Source organism: Ruditapes philippinarum, unplaced genomic scaffold (assembly GCF_026571515.1).
Source record: "Ruditapes philippinarum isolate M1 unplaced genomic scaffold, ASM2657151v2 ctg8646_1_1_1_1, whole genome shotgun sequence".
NCBI lineage: Eukaryota > Metazoa > Mollusca > Bivalvia > Venerida > Veneridae > Ruditapes > Ruditapes philippinarum.
The window spans coordinates 50,043-74,591 of NW_026860478.1; the positions used below are offsets into that span (position 1 = coordinate 50,043).

The 24,549-nt window shown below is 32.2% G+C and overlaps 2 protein-coding genes across 2 annotated transcripts; one reads left to right on the forward strand and one right to left on the reverse strand.

Moving 5' to 3' along the window:
* Positions 1–6,898: 6,898 nt before the first annotated feature.
* Positions 6,899–9,547, reverse strand: LOC132760246 (uncharacterized). The gene is made up of 5 exons (XM_060752185.1): positions 9,423–9,547; positions 8,394–8,489; positions 7,772–7,970; positions 7,466–7,543; positions 6,899–7,009 (listed from the first exon to the last, which is right to left on the reverse strand). Exons 1-5 carry the CDS (start codon positions 9,545–9,547, stop codon positions 6,899–6,901), a joined length of 609 nt encoding a protein of 202 aa, XP_060608168.1.
* A 1,586-nt stretch (positions 9,548–11,133) lies between these two features.
* LOC132760247 (uncharacterized) lies at positions 11,134–11,726 on the forward strand. Its single transcript, XM_060752186.1, has 2 exons — positions 11,134–11,354; positions 11,513–11,726. Exons 1-2 carry the CDS (start codon positions 11,239–11,241, stop codon positions 11,724–11,726), a joined length of 330 nt encoding a protein of 109 aa, XP_060608169.1. The 5' UTR covers positions 11,134–11,238.
* The last annotated feature ends 12,823 nt before the right edge of the window (positions 11,727–24,549 follow it).

Genomic DNA, 24,549 nt, shown 5'->3' on the forward strand with positions numbered 1-24,549 from the left:
ATGTAAATATTCAAAACATAATATCAACTACTAAAAAGGTAAACACTTTCATTTTATTTGTCGGGTGGCTGCCTTCTATTTTAAAACTAACGCACACTTAATGCTTAAAATCATTTTGGCTGTTTTCTACAAAATGCATTAAAAACGTTTTACATATAATTACGCTAGCCAATTGGGTTTTCAACTAAACATTGGTTTGGCTGTCGTTTTTTCACATATTGCATTGTTTTGTTTCTTAAGTAAAATGTGTTACAGTGAAAATGCTACAAAATACTAATTACATCGTTATTTATTTGTCATATAAATTTAATGCAATTAATGTTATATAAAAATAATGGATAAGCAAAAACAGAACAAACCAAAAAAGAAACACTACAGAATTAAATTCGGCAAAAGTAACTGTTAATTCTTAAACTTTCTAGTATATTAATATTTATATTGACTAAGCATACCCACATAATGAAAACTGACCAATGAAAAACCTGAGATTTGAGAATAGATTCAGAAAACAAGTTTTATTACCTCGAACCCAGGTTAAATAATGGATTTTAAATACAGACCATTGCTTAACAAAACACTGCTTAGAGGGTCTGTATATTCATTTTCAATCTAAATTCATTAATGTTTATTAAACAGTGATAAGTTTAAAGTAGATTGGTCTACAGTGAGCAGATTTCCCGAAATGTTTCAGATTTAGATAAAGAAAACATAAACATGTATCATATTGATATTGTCATGTAATATTTCTTGAACACAAAATGTTAATAGAAGTTTTAAAGTGATTTAGTATGAAAATTTATGTGATGAATAATAACATTTTGTTCTAGAACACTTTGTTATTTGTTATTAGACTATATATTGATCGGACATATCATATCATGTATCTAGCATTTACACACAACATTTATTAATAATTCGTTTGCGGTTTGTTTTCACATATGATACTTAATTCCATTAATATTTATAGCATTACATATCTTCCATTTTAATGGACCACTTTACTTAAAGAACCAGACTATTGTATGATAGTGCAAAGTTTAAAAAAATTACCTCAATACTTTCTAGCTAAAGGTAAAATGCATCGTTCATTACATTATCTCGTGTCAGATAAAGATTATTGTAATCTAGCTTTTGCTGAACTTGTCTATATCAATATAAATTGTTAAATTAAGTGAATATGAGTTGTTTATATCAAAACTAATTGTTTATATCAATATATAATTATTCATATCAAAAGTAATTGTTTCTAACAATATTAATCATTTAATTAACATTTTGTTTATTAATTATTTGTATCAATTGTAAACATTTATATCAATATTAATCATTTATATAAAATTATAAATATTATTGTTATAACAATATCAAACATTAATATCAATATTATTTTTGAGGTATAAATATGAAACTGGACAGACAATTCCAATTCCGTAAAGTTTAAAACTCACGGCTCTCAGTAAGAAAATTGAAGGAAAAAGCAATTTACATCCTGCCCATGTTTATTTTTATTTTTGACCGGGTTGCACACGTGCAAGCCCGTGTTATAGTACGTATGGTGAATTTTGGGCGGCGGACAGGCGGGCAGCAAAAAATATTCGTATTACAAACAGTTTTCTCAGCAACTACATATTACAGTCTCGTGATATTTGGTATACAAATGCAATCCTCCATTTTCTATGTTTGACCCATTTTTAAAGTCTAAACAACTAGAAAAAGAAAATACACTTGAAGGAAAATTGAGGTCTCATGCAATTGTCTCACTTTTTTATGTGAAGGCTGGAGACCAATGATTTATTCGTTTTCTTTTTCAAGTTTAAAATCGTTAATAATATCTGAACTTGATAAAACTAAGAAGGCTTCTACATTTTTCAAATAACGTTGAATACTCATGTATATGTCTTGTTATAACATTTCAATTAATCGGTATTCATTTCTTAACTGCTGACTTAACGGTTTAAAGGCAGGTTGCCCCCCTTCCACCAACCAATCGTCCAATAAAAATGTTGACGGCCCACACATTGTTACTGCGTCGCCGAAACATTAATTGCAGATGCGCTACATTTGCCCTATTATGAAGTTATACGTATTAATGGAATATTAAAAACTTGTCAAATGCAAATATTCCCGTCGTTAGATGACTTGAATATGTTCAAGGATGCAGATTTTATATCTTGGTTAGCAGACTGCTTACTGTCTATTTTTTCGATTAAATATGCATGCTAGAACTTATAGGACTGAGCAATCTCCATTAAACGTTTCTATTTGTATACATATATAATTTATATTTTTTTTATATCATATACATAAAATATTATCAGATCAACACACACAAATATACCCCTAAAATGTTATTAAGTACCGGGCATATATAACCATGCAAAAATATTTAACAATTTACAAAGACAAACCCCTACAAACATTCTGTTATGCAAAATTAATTCATTTCAGTGCGTTATTTCTTTACCATTATCTCCATTCCCACTACAATTTTCTTTTTTCCAGAAGCCCTATCCGTTCTCAGACTTTAACCATTATCCAACATTATATAACCGTTACTTTTCGCACACATTACAATTTCATTGTCCGTACTCTTTTCCAGATAACTATCAATTTTCTCTACAGCTTTCTCCTCTTCCATTGAAACGATAATATCATCACACACATCCTAGTTCATTCCTTGTGCAATCCCTTTACTAAGGATATTACCTCCTTGAAATAAAAACAACACGGACCAGACTACGTTATCTATGAATTAAGCATGCATGTCAATTTTAACGTCTATATAGAATGGCTGGTCCTGTATTGGCATAAGACTAAACACGCATTTGTCTATGAACCTTGCAATTAACAACGCTTCTTCTTCCGTGATAACATCGTGCAATAAGAATTTACTATGCTAAAATTATTTCTTAATATATAAAGTAGGCAATTGCAGATTTATATAGACGTCGTAAAGATAATAACTGTATGTGTGTAATCTTTATCATATATGTAAGGCAATGAAATGAATTCCAGTATAGATGGCAGCCTTTAAACACTTTTAATATATATAATTATACAGTTTAAAGACGTTTATTGTGCATGTAAATAACGGATCTTTTGTAATATTTTAATGCCTTTAATAAAGAAATGTTCATTTGTATGAATTTGCTTTGTTTATACATGTGCCAATTTAACCCCATAAAATGGCAAAAAGGCCATAATAATAGAGAATGATTGGTTCACTGTAAAAAATAAATTTTAACATTTACATCTTAACATTTCGAATACTGCCAGAGTTTTCTTTTCTTTTCGTTTTTTTTATTATTTCCGATGTACCCACCTTCATAAGTTGCTTCATCATTCCTGCATAACCCCTTTTCCTGTCATCATTTATGGCCCTTAGAACTTCTTAAGACGGCGCACCCATCTGATGTTTAAAGTGTTTTTAAATTAGTTTTTTATGACCAACAATATCACAAACAAAAATACGAAACCATTTTTATAAATGTTATATAGGTAATTAAAACAAATTAATCTGGATCATTATCTGTTATTATTATATTCGTTAAGTCGATAATAACTAAAATTTATTTAACGAATTATGATGAATACTGGCTTAATTTACTTTAAATAAAACGGACCATGAAACATCTTTTACTGGATAGACTTCTGTGTGAAGAAAAAAGAAGATACAACTGCTACTCATGATTACGATAACAGGTTAATGTGTTCATAAAAAATCGAGGAAAAATGGGACATAACTCGAGGTCTCGACAATAAAATGAGTGAAAACATCTCTCTCATTTTGAGTCATGATAGATAATGAAGAGTGTAATATAACATGTAAACCATCGCCTTTTGAACAACTGCTGCAGTATTTAGGTGTTAACTAAACTTATTGGCGTAAGTACCAGAATATGTATAATACAGATAGATGAATTTAGGGCTAATGTGGACCTGCCATGCGAATCCATTACACTTGCCATTGTGAGTTTAATGGTAGACACACTATTGCTCACCTTTGATCATTTCAATCCATGACAATGGAAATAAGTGCTCAAGACTTTTAGCATCGTGTTTTGCAAAATAAAATTAGCATCCGATTTGCTTTTTAAATGGATGGTGTCGTGTCTAATACTATTTCTTCAACAGTTGATGATCAGCTCATATACATTGTATTTCAAAATATCTATATATGTGTCCATTTAGCGTAAAAATGAAAATCAGTTATAATTGCATTGACTACTAATATGGTGATTGAATAAAGTATTATTCTTAAAATCGATATAACACAAACAACAAACACCATGCAAATAAGACTAGACAAAGCACAACGCAAGGCACATGGCAATTCGTATATCATAAAATGATGCTTCATTGCATACATTACACATTTGTATTGCACAACAGGTTGGCACATGTATATAGCCAGGAGAAATATGTAATCGACTTTGTTATTCATATACGAATTAATTAATATTTGAACAAACGTTTGATTTACTCCGATAAAAGCTTTGATTCCATCCATTACTTTAAGTAGTTCATCGTTTGCTTTTCGAAGAGATGTTTCGTAAACAAGTTGAAAAGAAATGCAACAAACGTTGTATAAACAAAATTTATTTGTCAGGCATCTCTTAATATGTTTTATATACTTATGATTAACTTTTATTATTTCTGCAAAGAATCGAAAACGCTAAATGCGTAGTTTGCATTCCGTTTTAGAAAACATACACATTGAAGATAAGTATACCACAAGGAAGTGGTAAATACAATCAGTTTTAACATTATATGGTCTCTGCAATTTTTCAAAAATATGTTAATTGGAATTGTATGTAAAAGCTTTTATTTTATTTGATGTTGATCCACATAATCTTATGCATTCACAATTTTATTCTTATTATTTATATGTACTGTACAACGCCGTTGAATATTGTTAAATAGAAACAGGCGTTTAATTAAATAAAAAGTTTCAAGTTTCAAGTTGCATTGTGGTACTTAATCAGTGGATTAATACGCAATATATTGGTAATGTAGCCTGGGTACTATTCAACTGCCGAACAATGAATTTTTATCCACTGGATAGCTGGCCCCAGGTTAAGAATTTAACCAGTTGATAAGCTATCCTTTGGTTAATTTTAACCAATGTTTTGAACAACCCAGGCTAGCTTAACACTTCAGGACTCAGTTTTAATTATTTCCTGCTTTGTTGCAAAACAATTTTCATTAACATTTTCGTCAAATGGGAAGACAATGTTTTCTTATCTGCACTGTCTGATTTCATGTAAAGAGGGTTGTTTGTTTTTGTATTTAACTCAATATCGTGGCACAAGGCTTAAATTAGATAATGCGCAAAGCTCAATGTCATTATTTCAAGGGCACCGTTTTGCATTAGACCAAACGCATTGATGTAAGAATTGTTTCATTGCATTGTCATGTTCTGAATGTGTTCATTTCTTTCAATCTTTCTAACTTTAGAAACTAGAAATCAAGTTCGCTTTGAAGGCATTTCTTTTAAATGTTTTTCACAGCCAGTTTACGTTTGCGTACACTTTGTATTTATTTTGTGATTTGTGAGATCAGAGTACAGTCTGCAATCGTTAGCTTGATGTTGAACAGAACATTTGAAGATGAACAAAAACTAATTTATGCTACAGATCAACAATATACATCCTCATGAACTATCGATGTTCTGTTTAAAAGTAAAATTATATATTATAAATTTTTTGATATTCGCTTTACAATTTTTTAATTATAATAGTTGAAATTTTTTCAGATGACAGTATAATGAACTTTCATCACAAACGCATATTTTTTTCGTTAATCGACATCGGATTTATTTACATGTTTGTGCTTAAACGATCCTCTATATGAAAATCACATTTTCTTTGCTTCTGCAAAAGTGGCTTTTTTCCGTCCGAGTCTAGATTTGTGCTTTCTACATTATTTTGTGGTACATTTGATAATTCGGTTAAATTGATGAATCGCTGAAAGATGATTCCGTGGCAGTAGATAATGTAAAATTTTGTATTTTTACTGATTTAAAGTTTTCTGTTTGATCCGACGGAACATGTATCTCATCTACGCTAGTACTAGAAGTTGATGTTTCGGTATGGTTTAACTGATCTTTATTGTGAGAAGCTGACTTTACCATTCTTTTAGCAACTGGTTCAAGAATCTTTTTTAAAATTGGCTTCTTTTTAGAACCGGACATAACTAACTTAGTATCTTTTTCATTACTCCCAGATGATGAAATAGAAATTGTTTCGTCAGTCTCGATTTCCTTATTGATGTGTGCAGTTGATGTCAGGTCTTTATCCCTGGGTAAATTGGAGGCAACATTTATAACAAGGTCATTTCCACTTTCGATTTTTAAATGCATTTCATCTGTGTCTGTTTTGTCTTCATCTGTTTCTTCTGGAACGATTTGCAGTCGGACATTAGTACGGTTTGTATCAGCTTTGCATTCAGCAATGCCTTTACATAAAATATATCCACCTTTGTGCAAGTATAATGTAGGCCAAACAATGAAATCAATATTAGTACCAGATTTCGTATATGCTTTCAGCTCATTGCTAATAAACAATTCGTCGCATCGTTCAATGTTAGTATCAACAAAAACAGGAGGATCTTGAACAACCATCAGCCAAGATAACTCTATACTGCTGTTCACAAACGCTTCCATTCCCTTATCTTCGCGTACCGATTTTGTTTGTAGAATTTGTTTGATTCCATCTGATAAGCCTTAAATTAATTATACATTTCACTCTTAATGGTTTCGTTAAAATGAACATCATGCACAAGTTTATGCAATGTTTGATTGTAATGATATTTATATTTACATTTTCCCCGTTTGAATTGTTCTGATAGAGAGAAGGTTTATTATTTATTTATTTATTTTTAACTGCATCATAATGCTTCAAGAAAATGTATTTACCTGTAACATCTTTATTTGTTTAAACTGCTCTCTAAAATGTCTTTTCCTCTGATCTTTGAGTGATTTCATTACCTCAATAGGTGATTCCTGACACTGAATAAACAAATGCAAAATGCATAAATGTATTTAGATAGTATACAAAACTTTCTATTTGCGAAAAAAAATCGCATGTTTTTTAAATGGATGGCGTCGTGTCTAATACTATTTATTCAACAGTTGATGATCAGCTCATATGCATTTTATTTCAAAATATCTATATATGTGTCCATTTAGCGTAAATATGAAAATCAGTTATAGTTGCATTGACTACTAATATGGTGATTGAATAAAGTATTATTCTTAAATTCGATATAAGACAAACAACAAACACCATGCAGATAAGACTAGACAAATGGCAATTCGTATATCATAAAATAATGCTTCATTGCATACATTAAATATTAGTATTGCACAACGGGCTGGCACATGTATTTAGCCAGGAGAAAAAATGCAATCGACTTTGTTATTCATATACGAATAAATAAATATTTGACCAAACGATTGATTTACTCCGAAAAATGCGTTGATTCCATCCATTACTTTATGTAGTTCATCGTTTGCTTTTCGAAGACATGTTTCGTAAACAAGCTGAAAAGAAATGCAACAAACGTTGTATAAACACTATTTATTTATCAGGAATCTCTTAATATGTTTTATATACTTAAGATTAAACATTTTATTATTTCTACAAAGAATCAATAAAGTAAATGCGTATTTTACATTCCTTTTTAGAAAACATACACATTGAAGACTGTACTAAAAGATAAGTATACAGCAAGGTAAAAGGACACGAGTAAGCTTGATGTTTATTCTTACGCAGAATATCTCTAATAGCATACGACAGGCTTGTTCATCTGGCACCTCATTCTTACTCAAAACGTCAAATGCATCAGCCCATTCATTGTCGTAAAGTTCCAAATATTGTTCAGCTAGTTTTGTTGGCCTGTTTACATCACATAAGTCTGCAATATTAAGATTGCCATCTGTTAGCTTAGCACTGGCAACGGCACTGAGTCTAAAATAAAAAAATTATTAAAATGTAGTTATAAGAATAAAGAGACCAAAGTACAATTCATTTTGTTGGCTAGTTGCTCTTGTTTTGTTTTGTATTTCTTTGTTTGGCATTATAATTTTTACTTACAGTTCAAAATACAAAATGTCGCGATTATAAATGTTCTTTACAAAATTTGATAAAAAATATTCATGCATCATATATTCCAATGTCTGGATGTTTCTAAATTCAAAATTTTACTATTTCACGTTTAAATGTTGAATTCTGCTTAAGCCGGTGCTAGGGGGCGTGGACGGTAACTTGCACTTTCCAGTACCGTCCATGAACAGGCTCAATCAAACCGAGCCTGCAACATTTTCAATTTTGCCGTGTTGGGCTTTCTTTAGGGATTCTGTATTTATCTATTTTGTATTAGAAGGAAGTTACCGTGTCGAAAGAATGTCTATTTCTTGTTTCAAAGCTTCATTTTCTTCTTTAATCTTTGTTAATTCACTGTCATGAGGTGTTCGATCTTTCTTTTGTCTTGAAAAATATATAACACAATCACGTATAACTATCACATTTGTCAAACGAACTATCAGTTTCGTTAAAGGGACAACAAGGATTCAAATTTATGTTCAGAATTTTATTGATCAATGTTTTAAGAAATAAATACCAATTTAAACATTAATATGTCTATGCTTTTCTTTTAGGTAAATTATCTCTTATTCTTTATCGTTATTTAAGTCCTTCAATAGCTTTTCTTGCTTTTCAACTTTACTATAATTGTACATCCCTTCTTATCCCATCTTCAATATGGAATAAAACGAACAAATGTCACAATTAAAAAATGTATTGACTATATTTTCTGTTACTGAATATGAAATTGAACAAGATCATTGATATCTTGAGATACATGTAACGCCAATATATATATATACATAAGTGGTCAGTTGAAACATTTTACATCGCAGCCGGGACTCGAACCACGGGTCTCTAGATTGCCCGTCCAGTATGGTAACCACTGCACCACAACAAGCTTTTTTTTTTGAGGCCCCATCTGGGTAACCCCGTTTATTTACCCTGTAATAGGTATGAGGGGTTCGGAGTCATCCTCCATCATACCTTACATTGTTAATATGTCTGCACCACAACAAGCTAATTGGCCTTTCATATTTAAGTATTTTTTATCTTTATTGGCATGTCATCCTTTTTAATACCACAGCGGCGATCGATCAATAGCTACTCTTACTTTAGCGACAGTTTTTCTTAGTGCAAATATTCTTATGGCAAGCACATTCGGCCACTTCCGCCTTAATGGTATAAAATGTGCTCATGACGGTAATTTCAGTAATAGTATAGTTACCGATAAGAAACGGAAATTACATCGTGGAGAATTATGGAGTTACGTATCTATGACAAGCTAAATTTAATATACTTATAGGGATATAAAAAGTATGTTGAGTTTTTCCTTACCTTTCGTGTCTTTTGTTAGCCAGTGCGACTTGAGTCGGTGAGGTCGACCGTTTTCCATTATCATGAATTAATTCCGCATCAACCTCTAACGTGTTTTTACTAACATGACTTAAACACGATCCCATCTCTATTACATATATCTTTTTTAATGTATTTTTTTTATAAAAATTCAATCCGATAAATATAGAAGTTCGGCTCCGAACAAGCACTTTTAAATGACCTCTAAGTGTTACCTTTACCTTTAAGCTAGAGACCAGGTTCATGCACTTGACACTGCTTTTCAAAGTAGTGAACATTGTAATGAAGTCTTATTAAAATCCCACCATGCGTGGAAATGTGCTCTGGACACAATATATATATATATTATGATAATGACCATATTATGATAATGACCATTTGTATTTCAGTTCTTCAATAAATGATAACTACACATTTTATCTGAACTTTGGCCCCTATGTGTAACCTTGACCTTGGCTGCAGGTACCTAAAATTTGCACGTGACACTCACCGACACAATGGTGAACAATTGTAAGATATATTGAAATCCCTATATACATGTCGAAGTTTTGCTCCAGGCAAGCACTATTCTTTGACCTCTAAGTGTGACGTTGACCTTTGACCTATGGGCCTGGTTCATAAACATTGAAATGCTTTTTATAGTGGTGAACATTTGTATGAAGTTTCATAAGAATCCCTTGATATGTGTAGGAGATAGGCTCTGGACAAAATCCCTATATTCTATAATCTTAAGTGGCCTTGATTATCATCTTTAATGACCTTGACTTGCATATATAAACCTAAATTACATGTTTCACACCAGTAGTCATGACAATGACTTTTGTGTTCCAATCCCTTAATGAATGATGAATGAATGGTTCGAATCACACAGTAAGAATCTAGCTAGGGCCACTATGGAGAGAATCAAAGCGGACGTAAACAAACTCGTCAGAAAAGAACAGACAGGTTTCAGACCTGAAAGATCATGTGCAGACCAGATAACAATACTCAGGATTATAATTGAACACTCGTAAATGAAATAGGCCATTGTATGCAAACCTCATCGATTGCAAGAAAGCGTTTGACTCGGTGGACAGGGACAGGGACCTGGAGACCTTGTTCATGCACGCGACACGGCTTCTTATGGTGGTGAACATTATTTGTTTTCGTTTACTTCCTTACCAGTTTCTAATTATTTATTCTTAGGTAGTGTTTTGCCTGCCCGTACCCTGCCTTATGCCTTTTCCTGCTTTTGTTTGGGGTCCTCCTAGGCTCTTTGCCACTGGCTCTTGTTACTGGGTTGGGTGGGGGTAGTGTTCATTGAACGCCGCTTTTCCTTGATGATCTTGTTTATCATATTTTAGTATGAAGTTTCGTTAAAATTCCTTTAGACGTGTAGGAGATATGCTCCGGACATAAATCGGACTCCGCCGCCCAGTCGCCCGCCGGGGATATAATACGACAACAAAAACGATTTTTATCAGAACTTAATATGTCATAAAAGTTATTTTCTGGTTCAGTGTATCATCAGCAAGACAAAATAGCGTAACAAGAAGCATTCTGTCTATTAAAGAATTTCATACTTATTTGATTCTATGTTTAAATAAATCCTTTTTGGTGCTCATTAAGTAACTGAAGTTCGCAAATTAAAGACAGACAGTGAAAGGCTCCGAAACGAATTGGAAAAAATACGAAGAGAAAAAAGGCTATACAACTCTCGATATCGAAAAAGAAAAACAAAAGGCTAAATGATGCTGAGAAGAAGCATTTGGAACACATCAACGAGATGGAAAAATAATTTGATTATGAGAGATGTCAAATGCAGCAAATCATTAAAGAACAGACAGATCAAATTAAAACTCTACAACATTCAGAGAAAAAGGCAAGAGAAACTCTCGAAAAAACAAACGAAATATTGGACAAAACAAACAAAAGGTATCTCATTAATTAAAACAGAAACTGATAATATAAATGTAATTTATTCTCTGGTGTGTTTTCCTTAGTTTTATACTACTTTGTTTTATTTATTTTGAAAGAGAGATAAACTTTATGAAAGTTGTTATACAATAATTCAAGCATGTTAATCCTTTTAGACTCGACCAGTCACTGGAAGATAAACGCCTAAACAACAAAGAGGAATATAATGAGTTAAGTGACGTTCACCGTCCAACGAGACTTGCAGAAATGTTTCAGACAATATACGATAATGAATGGGCAGAAGCATTTGAATGCATTACTAAAATGAAGCATGATGACGAGGAATCAGTAGCATTAGCTTTATTCGACATTCTTTTGGTAATTCTATAAATATTTGTTATTAGTGAACGTTGTATGATGAGTTATTTCAGATATGTGCACGATGTTGACACACTTTGGAATTTTGTAAAGTTAAGAAAATAAAAAACATTGGCTCAATAAATATATTTATTTGATAAATGCTATATTATATTCTAAGTAACCTAAATAATTATGAATTATTTACATTTGATGCATAGAATCAATTCTAGTTATATCTCCAAACGGCTCCAAATTCAATCGGTCATGTATGTGATGTGAACTATCATTTAAGACAATACATTTGTGCACTACAACATAAGCATCCAAGTATTAAATGAAAACTAAGTTATTGTGTTGAATAACTTTATTTCATACTTTATAAGATATAACAGCATCTCAACACGTGATGCTCAGATAGAGGTAATTATGGGAACCAATCTTTTAAAGTCAGCCCAGGTTTTATTTTCAGAGTCCGAAGGGAGGTCCGAAAGAACCATATGAACTCCATATCTGACCCTATATAGCCTCGTTGTCATTTCCAGAGTCCGTCAGGTTCATAACAAATCCATATCGCATCCAATCCATCATTAGAGTCCAAAACCCATATCCATACTTTATTGTAAATGAAGTTACAAAGTCCTATCATTATGTCAAACAAAACGGTGGTATGAAATAAAAAAGCCATTAAACATGGTCGAAATCAATACTGATTTTTACTATTGAAATACCTAGCGCCTCGTCCAATATATGTTTGATCTTTCTACTGATCTAATAGACTTCAGTATTGCATTCAAAAAGTGTATAAAAACGTTACAGTGTTGTACAATGAAGAGCATAAAATACACACCAAGCGTTGTTCCTTTAAAACAGCTGTGTTTTTGTTTAATATTATGTTAAACAATTTAAAGTATATACTTAGTAGTATAACACCTTAATATGTTATCAATCAGTTTTGATGTGACAAAGTAAACATGTACAGTGAGCTTTGGTCAATATTAGATACTATTTACCTTGGTTTATTTTAAAATATAAACAGATTGTACTTGCAATTAAAGTCGAAAATAGTGTCTAGAAAAGCAGTTTAGTATGTTAACATCTAGGCAATAATTTTGAAATCTGCAGATTTATTCTTTAGAAAACAAAGTATGTCTATGAAAAAGAGGCAGAATGGCAAATGAAAGAAGTAAAATTTGCTGTAACACAGGACGGAAGACAGGTTTTTCTCTTATGTATGTTATATAATTAAACTACAGCTGAGGTTATAAGACATTTATAGCTAGAGACGAATATTTTTATTTCAGGCAAAGAAAACATTTAGAAAAGTATAATTTTCTGTTATGTCGTCCCTTTAAAGGGACTCCACTGAGGTTTTTTGATATGATTGGACTGTATTTTTTCCATATAAATGTACCATTGTTAGACCTCTAATCTTTGTGCAAAATTTCAGATCATTCGCGCACTTCGTTTGTCCAGAATAATTATTCACATTGTAAGTAAATGACCCAAAATGAAAAGCGTTTAAACGATTTTCACTGAAATCGGACTGAGAAAAGCATATAAATACGATTTTCAATTATTTCAAGTATATTTCTTAACTATCTTTGCATATATTTCTGTCTAAAGTGCCAGAGGTCATTTATGTAAGAAATTCAAATGTTATACTTTTAGGCTTTTAAACCTCGGTGGAGTCCCTTTAAAATCGACATGAACCTATGTACTATAAATGCATAGCCTAATTCCTACGTGGTATGCCCATATATGCTCAGTGTGTATATTTTACATCGTTCAAGTGCAATTGTTTGTTATCAAGGCTACATGCCTTTTTCGAAAAAATCATTATCAGTCTTTTTAAATAATTGAAAGTATTAAGTTATAAAAAACATATTTTGAAAATGATTCGTGTTTTTGTTGCCAATCATAGGTGGATGATTCAGTGATTTCAAGGATATACACACAGTTAAAGGAATGTAGGAGATCTGTAGCGGTGCATTCGGGAAACAATATGTACAAGGTAGTTGATTTTGCTTTTAAAAACAACATTACCACCAGGTGAGCCAAATGTTTTAACTTAACGTTTGTCTATAAGTCCGTCTTTGCGCTTTGACACTGCTTTTTATGCTTATAAATAAAGGACCTTTAGACCCATAAAATTGTGGGCGTCCAATTCTCTGGTGTACATTAAGATAAAATATGATTTATACTGAAACAGTAATGTGCCAATAATTTTACAGGGAAAGACACGAAATGGTATTAATATTTTCATAGAATACATTAAAGCAGCTAAATAGTTCTGCAATTTCAGAAATATCTTGAAAAACTGATGTATGCTGATACACCCATCGCAAGAAAAGCAAGATTTGTTCCAAAATACTTCGAGCATGTTGGTTAATAGCAGTAAGTAACATATTATCATTTATCTTTTATAAACAGTACTTTAGAAGAGCATTTAAGGACCTTGGATCATGTATTATATCCAGAGCTAAATACACAGCAATAAATCGAAAATACTGAAATAGCATGATATTTTAAAACATAATGATGACACTAACATGATCCTTCAAGCATCAAGCAACCTCATATAGTTGCACTTTCACGGATGTGCGCAGGTAACATCTCTAAAGCAGCGACGGCCGTTCTAGGATGTACTTTCGTGTTATTAAACGTCTTTTATGTGGCGTCCAAAATCAGCTGTTGATAATTATTATTACCTAACATGTCATGTGCAATGTTAGGGATATCAAAAGGTATCCAACAGGCATCAATGTTGTGTTTTTGACAAGCGGCATTGATTACAATAGTTGATATACTCGTACACGGTATTGACGAGCTGAACTTTATTTTGAGAACATTTGTGCAAGTTACTCTCCAATCCTCTGCTTTTTAAATAACCAAATCAATTTTGCTGGTGCTTAATGAATGACAGATTAAACTCTTGTTGTTTTTTTTAATTTATTTATTCTTGTTTTGCGATTTGTATATACCTTGTATGTGATTATACCAATCTACAGTTTATTTTTTCCACAAGAATATCCAAACTACTGATGTCTTGTTGAGTCAATTTAAATTCTTATTAGATTAAAATATCTATATCATAATTATATAATATTTCTACAGGTTCAAGATCCTCCTTCTTGAATTTTGGCCTTGATACCAGGCGAGGGATGCTTTTGATAGGATTATTTAAAGCGCCTACACAAACTTAGGAAAGAAAGTGGCCTTTGTTGTGTGGCCTCCCCTTTTATCACGTGCAAGCGGTTCAGTTTTTGAGTTAAGGGATTGCTATGGAATGGATGATCTCTCCAGCTGCCATGCACCTACAAAACAAACATATATAGAGAGACAAGAAAAAGAAAAAAGATGAAACTGGTGTTTTGGTTCTAGCTCAAGAAGAAAAAAATAAGTGGCAACAAAAAAAACATAAAGGATAATTGCATTCCCGGTTGATTAAAAAGGGGTGGTGATTATCCCCTTCAGGTATTTCAAGAATTGCCTTAAAGAATTGTTTATCGGCACCTGAACGTGATTCGCGTGTTCGGCGTGCCATTCGCAATTAAAGCGGCTATACTCTTGAATTTAAACTCTAGAAATAAATTAGATAGGTTTTTACAACGCAATAGAAATCCTTCGCTAAGATATACATACGATTCACCTAGGCCTTTTTCTAGGTCGAATCTGAATATACTAGATGGATCCTACACAGAGGATACCGGAGAATCGGACAAAAACAACCAGTTGCAAAATATCCGTCTCAAATGAATATCGAAACGTCGTCATCTCTACATTCTTAAACTACTTGTAACAAACAAACATCTTTGGAACTGATAATTATATTTAAAATCTTTTAGTTTGAAATTACTCAAATGATAGAAAATTGCTTATCTGTACAAATAGCATGCGTCAAAATTGTAATGAAAGTTTATATACTTTTACTAAGTGGAAGTGAACTCAATTGTATACTGATACTTTCACCATATAATGAGGTCATTGGATTTTTATATAAAGTCAACGATCTATTTGATGATCGGATATTTGTAACATGTATAAGATTTGAATGTGTGTCCTTCTGGAAGGAGCTTATCAATGAAATGTACATTCACACTGATAATATCAAGGAAGAAAATAATTCTAAATTGACGAAACAAAAATTTTGCAATAAAATCAATGTGATAACGTTATTCCACCTGTATCTACTTACTTAACTTAGTAACAGTAGCATAAATATGTTTTACCGTTCATAATAGACTGTAGCTGGGGATGCTGTAGTGTCAAAATGTACCTCCCTGTAGCTAAGGGCTGTTGTAGTGTCCAAATGTACCTCTCTGTAGCAAGGGGCTGTTGTAGTGTCCAAATGTACCTCTCTGTAGCAAGGGGCTGTTGTAGTGTCAAAATGTACCTCTCTGTAGCTAGGGGCTGTTGTAGTGTCCAAATGTACCTCTCCTTAGCAAGGGGCTGTTGTAGTGTCAAAATGTATCTTCTGTAGTTTGGGGGCTGTTGTATGCCCAAATGTACCTCTCTGTAGCAAGGGGTTGTTGTAGTGTCAAAATGTACCTCTTCTGTAGCTAGGGCTGTTGTTGTGTCAATATGTACCTCTCTGTAGCTGGGGCTATTGTAATGTCAAAATGTACCTCTCCATAGCTTAAGGCTGTTTGTAGTGTCAAAATGTACCTCTCTGTAGCTAGGGGCTGTTGTAGTGTCCAAATGTACCTCTCTGTAGCAAGGGGCTGTTTAGTTCAAAATGTATCTTTCTGTAGTTGGGGGCTGTTGTAGTGCCCAAATGTACCTCCTCTGTTAGCAAGGGTTGTTGTAAGTGTCAAAATGTACCTCTCTGTAGCTAGGGGCTGTTGTTGTGTCAAAATGTACTCTATGTAGCTGGGGGCTATTGTAATGTCAAAATGTACCCCTCCATAGCTTAAGGCTGTTGTAGTGTCAAAATGTACCTCTCTGTAGCTTGGGGCTGTTGTAGTGTTAATAGAATATCCCTATAGCTAGCGGCTGTTGTAGTGTCAATATGTATCTCTCTGTAGCTGGGGGCTGTTGTAGTGTCAAAATGAAGTTTACTGTAGCTAGGGGCTGTTGTAGTGTCAAAATGTACCTTTCTGAAGCTAGGGGCTGTTGCAGTGTCAAAATATACCTCACTGTAGTTAGGGGCTGTTGTAGTTAAAATGTACCTCTTAAAAGATAGGGGTTGTTGTAGTGTCAAAACGTACATCCTATAGCTAGGGTCTGTTGTTGAGTCAAAATGTGCCTCTCTGAAGCTGGGGGCTGTTGTAGTGTGACAATGTACCTCTCTATATCTAGGGGCTGTTGTAGTGTCAAAACGTACCTCCATGTAGCTGGGGGCTGTTGAAGTGTCAAAATGTACCTCCCTATAGCTAGGGGCTGTTGTAGAGTCACAATGTACCTCTTTATAGCTAGGGGCCGTTGTTGTGTCAAAATGTACCTCTTTGTAGCTTTGGGCTGATTGTAGTGTCAAAATGTACCTCCCTAAGCTAGGGCTGATGTTGTGTCAAAATGTACATCCGTAGAGCTATGAACTGTGGTAGTGTCAAAATGTACCTCCCTTTAGCTAGGGGCTGTTGTAGTGTCAAAATGTACCTCCCTATAGCTAGGGGCTGTTGTAGTGTCAAAATGTACCTCTCTGTAGCTAGGGGCTGTTGTAGTGTCAAAATGTACCTCCCTATAGCTAGGGGCTGTTGTAGTGTCAAAATGTACGTCCCTATAACTAGGGGCTGTTGTAGTGTCAAAATGTACCTCTCTTTAGCTGGGGTCTGTTCGGAAAGGGTGAAAGATGAAACTGGTGTTTTGGATTCCAGCTCAGACATTGTTGCCAATAACCGTAAAGAAAGTACATTCCCAGGATATAGAGGAAGGGGTGTTGATAACCCTTCAGGTATTTCAAGAATTGCCTATAGAATAATTGATTTTCGGCCTGAACGTGATTCAGGTGTTCGGACGTCCTCGGCAAGAAGAGCGGCTACTCATGAATGTCACCCTAGAATAGATGAGATAGGTTTTACAAGCAATAGAAATAATTCGCTAAGATATACATACGATTCACCTAGGCCTTTTTCTTGGTCAAATCTGAATATACTAGATAACACAGAGGATACCGGAGAATCGAACAATAACAGCCAATTGCAAAATATCCGTCTCAAATGAATATCGAAACGTCGTCATCTCTACATTCTAAAACTACTTATAACAAACAAACATCTTTGGAACTGATAATTATGTTTAAAATCTTTTAGTTTGAAATGACTCAAATGCTAGAAAATTGCTTGTCTGGACAAATATAATGCGTCAAAATTATAATGAGAGTTTTATACTTTTACTAGAAAGTGGAAGTGACCTCAATTATTTTATACAGCACCTTTCACCATTGGATTTTTATATAAAACCAACATTCTTTGTGATGATCGGATAATTGCAACGTGTATAAGATTTGAATGTGTGTCCCTCTGGAATGATTTTGTCATCATAATGTAAATTCACACTGACAATAACAAGGAAGAAAATAATTATAAATTGACGAAACAAAAATGTTGCAATAAATCAATGTGATAACGTCATTCCACTTGTATCTACTTACATAACTTAGTAACAGTAGCATTTATATGTTTTACACTTTATAATATACATAGTTTTCTTAAATGCAGTCTCGATTTATGTTATACAACTGTCTTGAACTTTTCCTGAAATTTAAAAGTTCTTCAAAACAAATTTTAAGACTGACATCTTTGAAATTAGCATTTACTTTTTATAGCAATACTAAGTTTCAGAAAATCCACAAAGATTTTTGGCTGTTTAATACATATTCAGTTTGTTCTATCTGAACAAGACTATACATAATCATCAGTGCCATATTTATCATTACCGTGGTTGTCATCATCATCATCTCATCATCATTACCACCATCATCATCATTATCTCAATATGTCGTCTATCCTGTTATGGTGCGATAAATAGGTAATGGAATACATCTAATGTTACGTGTTTTACCGATGTATTTTTCAGTATATTTTTCGTCAAATCTTTGTTTATTTTTAGAACTTATTCCAGTTTGCTAACCATCAAAATAAACAAATTAAAGTAAACGTTTTTAATTGTATTTTGAATTATCTCTCTTTATACGAGTATTGAATGTTAAAACATTTGATAACAAAAAATGCTTTCGACAATGTCAATCATGGTGATTAAAATAAGAGACAAATGTTTACCCATGAAAAAAAGTATCGCATATTTCTTTAGTGGTAGTATATTAACATTGGTTATCTAAAGTAAATGAACCAGTTTAATATTTCTATTATAGGTTTATAATTAAAGTGAATGAAAGTATTCGAAAAATAACTTGACAATTTATAATTTTGTTTCCTGTCTTTTAAAGCTGCACGTTTCCAGATGAGCCAAAATATTTCAAGAAATTCAGTCTTTAGAAAAATGTATTAAGATCTTAAGAAAAGTAAAAAGATTCAATCTTTTATTAATTATTAACATGTTATTTGCGATTAATGACTAATAATGCCGTATCAATCATTATAATTCTACTGCGTTACTAACGCAGTAAGAGGTATTCACATGTATGTATAATTTGATCTCTTTTTTTTTGTTGGTAATTTACGTGGATTGTATATGTCGTTTGCAACGTGTAAATAGCTTACTTTGTTCACTTCACTATATTTTACTTTTAAATACATTTTCAAATTTTTCATGATAACAAACATGAATGCTGCTTTAATTTAAGCTCTCGAACAGCTTAGAATTCTACGATCCGACGATATAGTCCATTTATGATGCTGTAATTGAAATATAAAATGATTGACATTACTTATGTAGGGGGTTATTTACAAAAATAAATTTGTTCCTACAATCATTAAGAAAATATTGACAAATATTTGATACTTGATAAAAAAAACCCATATAATCCGTGAAAACCTGCGTTGTTAGGATGAATGAGTTCTTAAATTATAGTGTCGAAGCGTCTTAGATCCCTTTTGATTTTAAATTTTGGCACATTGCCCGGTTTAAAAGTGTTTTTTTTTTTAACAACTCAAAGATTTACAGACCGTTTTTTTATTGCACAGTTTTGTACAGTATCAATATATTACGCCGTCAGTTTCGCGGGATATACACGATTTCAAAGTGCATCCAATCTTTTTACAACTATACTCTCCCACTCTCCTAAATACAATATTTATATAGATATTAGGTTTTGGTCAAATTTAAATGAAATGTGTGCAAAATAATCAGTTATATAATTATGATTAAATTGTTTAACCATGCTATAACATGCTGTTTAATATATTGCATTTTTGTGTTGCTCTCTGCTATGCACGTGGATAATTGTATGTATATCATTTAGCACGTTTTATTTTGTATAATCCTATTTGATTTGTTAAGTGTGTCGTTTATATAGTTGCATATAGTTTTATATACGCAACTGCTGTCAATTTATGAAGATTTTTCATTTTCTCTACCGTTTAATACATGGCCAGATATTACAGAGTGTAGGCAATATAATCTTCGCCTAGCGGCTCGGATCATGTATGCAAACAAACGCTTATCTAAGGCCATACATTCCTGTCAAAAATCTAGATATTTAGAATCCTGCGTTAATTAGTAAATTAAACAATTCGAGTAAAATTCGAATTCACTGTAGCTCGGGGCTGTTGTAATGTCAAAATGTACATCACTCTAGCTTGGGGCTGTTGTAGTGTTAAAATGTTCCTCATTGTAGCTCGGGGCTGTTGTAATGTCAAAATGTACATCACTCTAGCTTGGGGCTGTTGTAGTGTCAAAATGTACATCACTCTAGCTCGGGGCTGTTGTAATGTCAAAATGTACACCACTCTAGCTTGGGGCTGTTGTAGTGTCATAATGTACATCACTCTAGCTCGGGGCTGTTGTAGTATTAAAATGTTCCTCTCTGTAGCTCGAGGCTGATGTAGTGTCAAAATGTACATCACTCTAGCTTTGGGCTGTTGTAGTGTCAAAATGTACATCACTCTAGCTCGGGGCTGTTGTAGTGTTAAAATGTTCCTCATTGTAGCTCGAGGTTGTTGTAGTGTCAAAAAGTACATCACTGTAGCTCGGGGCTGTGTTAATATGTACCTCTCTGTAGCTCGAGGTTGATGTAGTGTCTAAATGTATGTCGGACAAAAACGTACAAAATACTTTTAAACTATATCCTCAGGTTAAATTGCTATTTAAATCTATTGATTTTAACTATGAAATATACATGATGACGAAAAAATGTAAAAAAGTATTGAAACAGTTATCATAAATAGTAAATTAGGACTATGAACTTCAAGATAGGAACATACTTCGCAGTATACATGTAATAAAATATGTGTAACTGTTACAAATGGATGCACGTACGCACGCACAAACACACAGCAATTGAGTGAACAAATTACTTCTTTGAACAAAAATATATATGTGTACGCATTATCCTACAACTATTTAGAAATGTTAATGTAACATTACAATAAAGGTTTATATTCTCAAATACATGAAGTGATATATTAACTTACATTCCGTTATAAAATACTGTTTAAAGGGAGCGAATAAACATACAGTTGTTTAGGCAGTAACGGATAGCTAAGGAGTTCGGCGCTGCTTATGTCTTTAATAATAATATTCAGAAAATCAAATTGATACCTTACAGTAGTCAAACTACTTCCCTTTTTAAAATAAAATATTTTTTAGCAGTATCTTTGACATTACATGCAGTACTCTTTGTTTATCTACGGCATATAGTTTTCATTAGTAGCGGATAGCTTTTTGGGGAGTATGGGATAGGTAGGTGAAGGTCAATGAGGGGGAATCTCAAAACGTTTCTAAATTTAGTATTTACAAAGTACATGTCACAGAAACATGTTTTTTGAGTTACTGGAATGAAAAATGTTAACATTTTATAGTAATCTTTCAAATTTGTCTACATGTTAAACCAAGGATATATATTATATTGGCATATGATTTTACAACAATGTTTATTCAGAATCAATGATTGGCATTTTCTCTTAAAAAAACAAATTCACAGACAAATCAAACAGAATCATATCAAAACATCTGGAGTTTTTATGTCCATGACACTTCCTTCTGACATAATGGAAGTGTGTCAGATAACATATGAACAGTGTCATCCAAATTATCAAAAAACAATTAAGTGTTTAAAAAACAGGTAATAACAATGCCACCATCTTTTTTTTATTTGAAATTGTCCAATGTGGAAAACTGGGAACTGGTTTCCTGTTGCATTGACAAAGACTGATTTTTCCACAACTGCCAAGTACATTTCTAAAGCAACTTGCTAAAATCTTTGGTGCATGGCCAATAGGTAGCCCTGCAATATCAGACAACATTAAGTTTCTTTGCTTATCTGTAATCAAAGTGTATAAATGTTTGTCAAATGATGTTAATTCTGACATCAACACTCGGACATCAATGTCTTTAATATTAGTGTATCCTATGTCAATAATTAACCTAGTCCGTGGTTCAGTGACCAGCTATAATTTTGAATTACATACTATTAGATATTTTTATATATGTATCAATAGGAACATATAATCTTTTAAAAAATGTACATACTTTCTAAAAATTAGTAGAAAAGTAGAGAAGTACTTCTTCTTTGTGCTTCTGGTACTTTTTACACATGGACTTTCATTTGATGGTTTCTTCTTACAGGGTTTACCCATCATTGGATTTTAAAAATGAATATAAAAAATGATAAAAAATTATGATATAAAGCTATGGTTAATATAATTATAGATTTGTTTAAGAAATTACTATGGTAAACTATAGTTATGTTCAAACTATTACATGTCACACTTGCATCATAAGTTGTTGACCATATTTATTTATTTACTTGTAAATAGCTTTATTTATTTAAAAATTATTTATTTATTTATTTTGTAACATCACAGTATACAAGCAATGATAACTATAAAATATGTTGCAATTTAACAAATAAAAACAATATTTCCTAAGATCTGTATAGATGAATTAAAAAGTAAACTATATATTCTGAATACATAAATTACAAAAATTTTGCAATAAACTTGAGCTTAGCATGTGTATTAAGTAGGAAAAATGAAACAACAAATTTCAATGAAAAAGAGGTCTGTTTTACATAGTCTAATCTAGTTGAAAGAAGAGTTAATAATGATGGTATATTCAAAGTATCAATACAACTGCGTTAAAATTATAAAAAGATAGAATAAATAATATTATACCATTAAAACTGGGATACTTTTTGTTATTAGTGTACTTTTAATCCACTTTTGACGGCGTTTTGACAGATAAAATACATTTTGAGACCGCCCCCAAATGTAAAATCCGTTACTGACAGAAGCACTTCCTATTCATTTTCAATAATTTTTAGTGTCAGTACGCGTTATATCTGTAAAAGGTTTTGCAAAATTATAAACAAATGATTTTTACACCAAATTCATGTCAATATTTCATTACTTTACTTTGTGTTTGATCAATATTTTTTTTGTTTATTTCTTTTTGGAAGCGCTTATAAACAGTCTGACGGTGACAACATCAGTTACCTCGTTCTGATTTATGTAAGAAAAACTCGCTGTGCAATTTGAAATAAATAAAACAAAATTAGCGACGGATGGCAAATACATCACTCTTTTTGATGATATAATTGTATTATTTTGAAAAAGGCATATTTGATGGAAAGGAGCATTGTTACTACCATGTTATCCGCTATACCCTAAAATCCGCTACTGCCTAAACAACTGTAGCAACATTTAACATTTGTTGTCACAAGTAATTGCTCCTATTTTTGACACTCACCACAACATATCTAAACATTGGATAATTTGATGAAATGTTTCCGATACGCTGGTAAAGGTTCATTAGTTTAAGACAACGTTATCAATTTGATCACGTTCAGTTCCTCGTAATTGCAAAATGCGGTTTTTTCGTTTTTCAAATTTGTACGTATTATTAATTTAACCTGCAACAACTTGAATGGTATTTGATAGTGTCCCATTAAATCGGCGTTTCATATTCGCCCTATGTAAATATTCAAAACATAATATCAACTACTAAAAAGGTAAGTACTTTCATTTAATTTGTCGGGTGGCTGTCTTGTATTTTAAAACAAACGCACACTTAATGCTTAAAATTATTTCGGCTATTTTCTACAAAATGCATTAAATAAAGTTTTACATATAACTATGCTAGCCAATTGGGTTTTCAACTAAACATTGGTTTCGCTGTCGTTTTTTCACATATTGCAGTGTTTTGTTTCTTAAGTAAAATGTGTAACAAGGAAAATGCTACAAAATACTAATTACATCGTTATTTATTTGTCATATAAATTTAATGCAATCAATGTTATAGAAAAATAATGGAATAGCAAAAACAGAACAAACCAAAAAAGAAACACTACATGATTCAATTCGGCAAAAATTACTGTTAATTCTTAAACTTTCTAGTATATTTATATTTATATTGAATAAGCATATCTTGTTGTTTTTTTTTTATTTCTTATAATGTACGCGAAGATAAGAAAGTCATAATAAAGAACATCACAGAGATCACCCTACTCGGGTCACAACCAAGTTTCTTCATATGACACCATTTGTTTTAACTCCGTTAATCTTGTTTAAATGTCATTTCATATATTAAACGAACACAAAAGTAAAATCAACGTTTTTCTTTTATAGATATCTTTCATGTTATCATACCGTAGACAACGCTCAACTGATATCGTAAACTTTTTTTTTATATAATAAGTAACAATAGCACTTATCACCATTTCAATAACAAATCATTGTTCCTACCTGACACGGAAGTTAATTAAAGTTTGAATTTCTATGAAATTTTAAGTTGACAA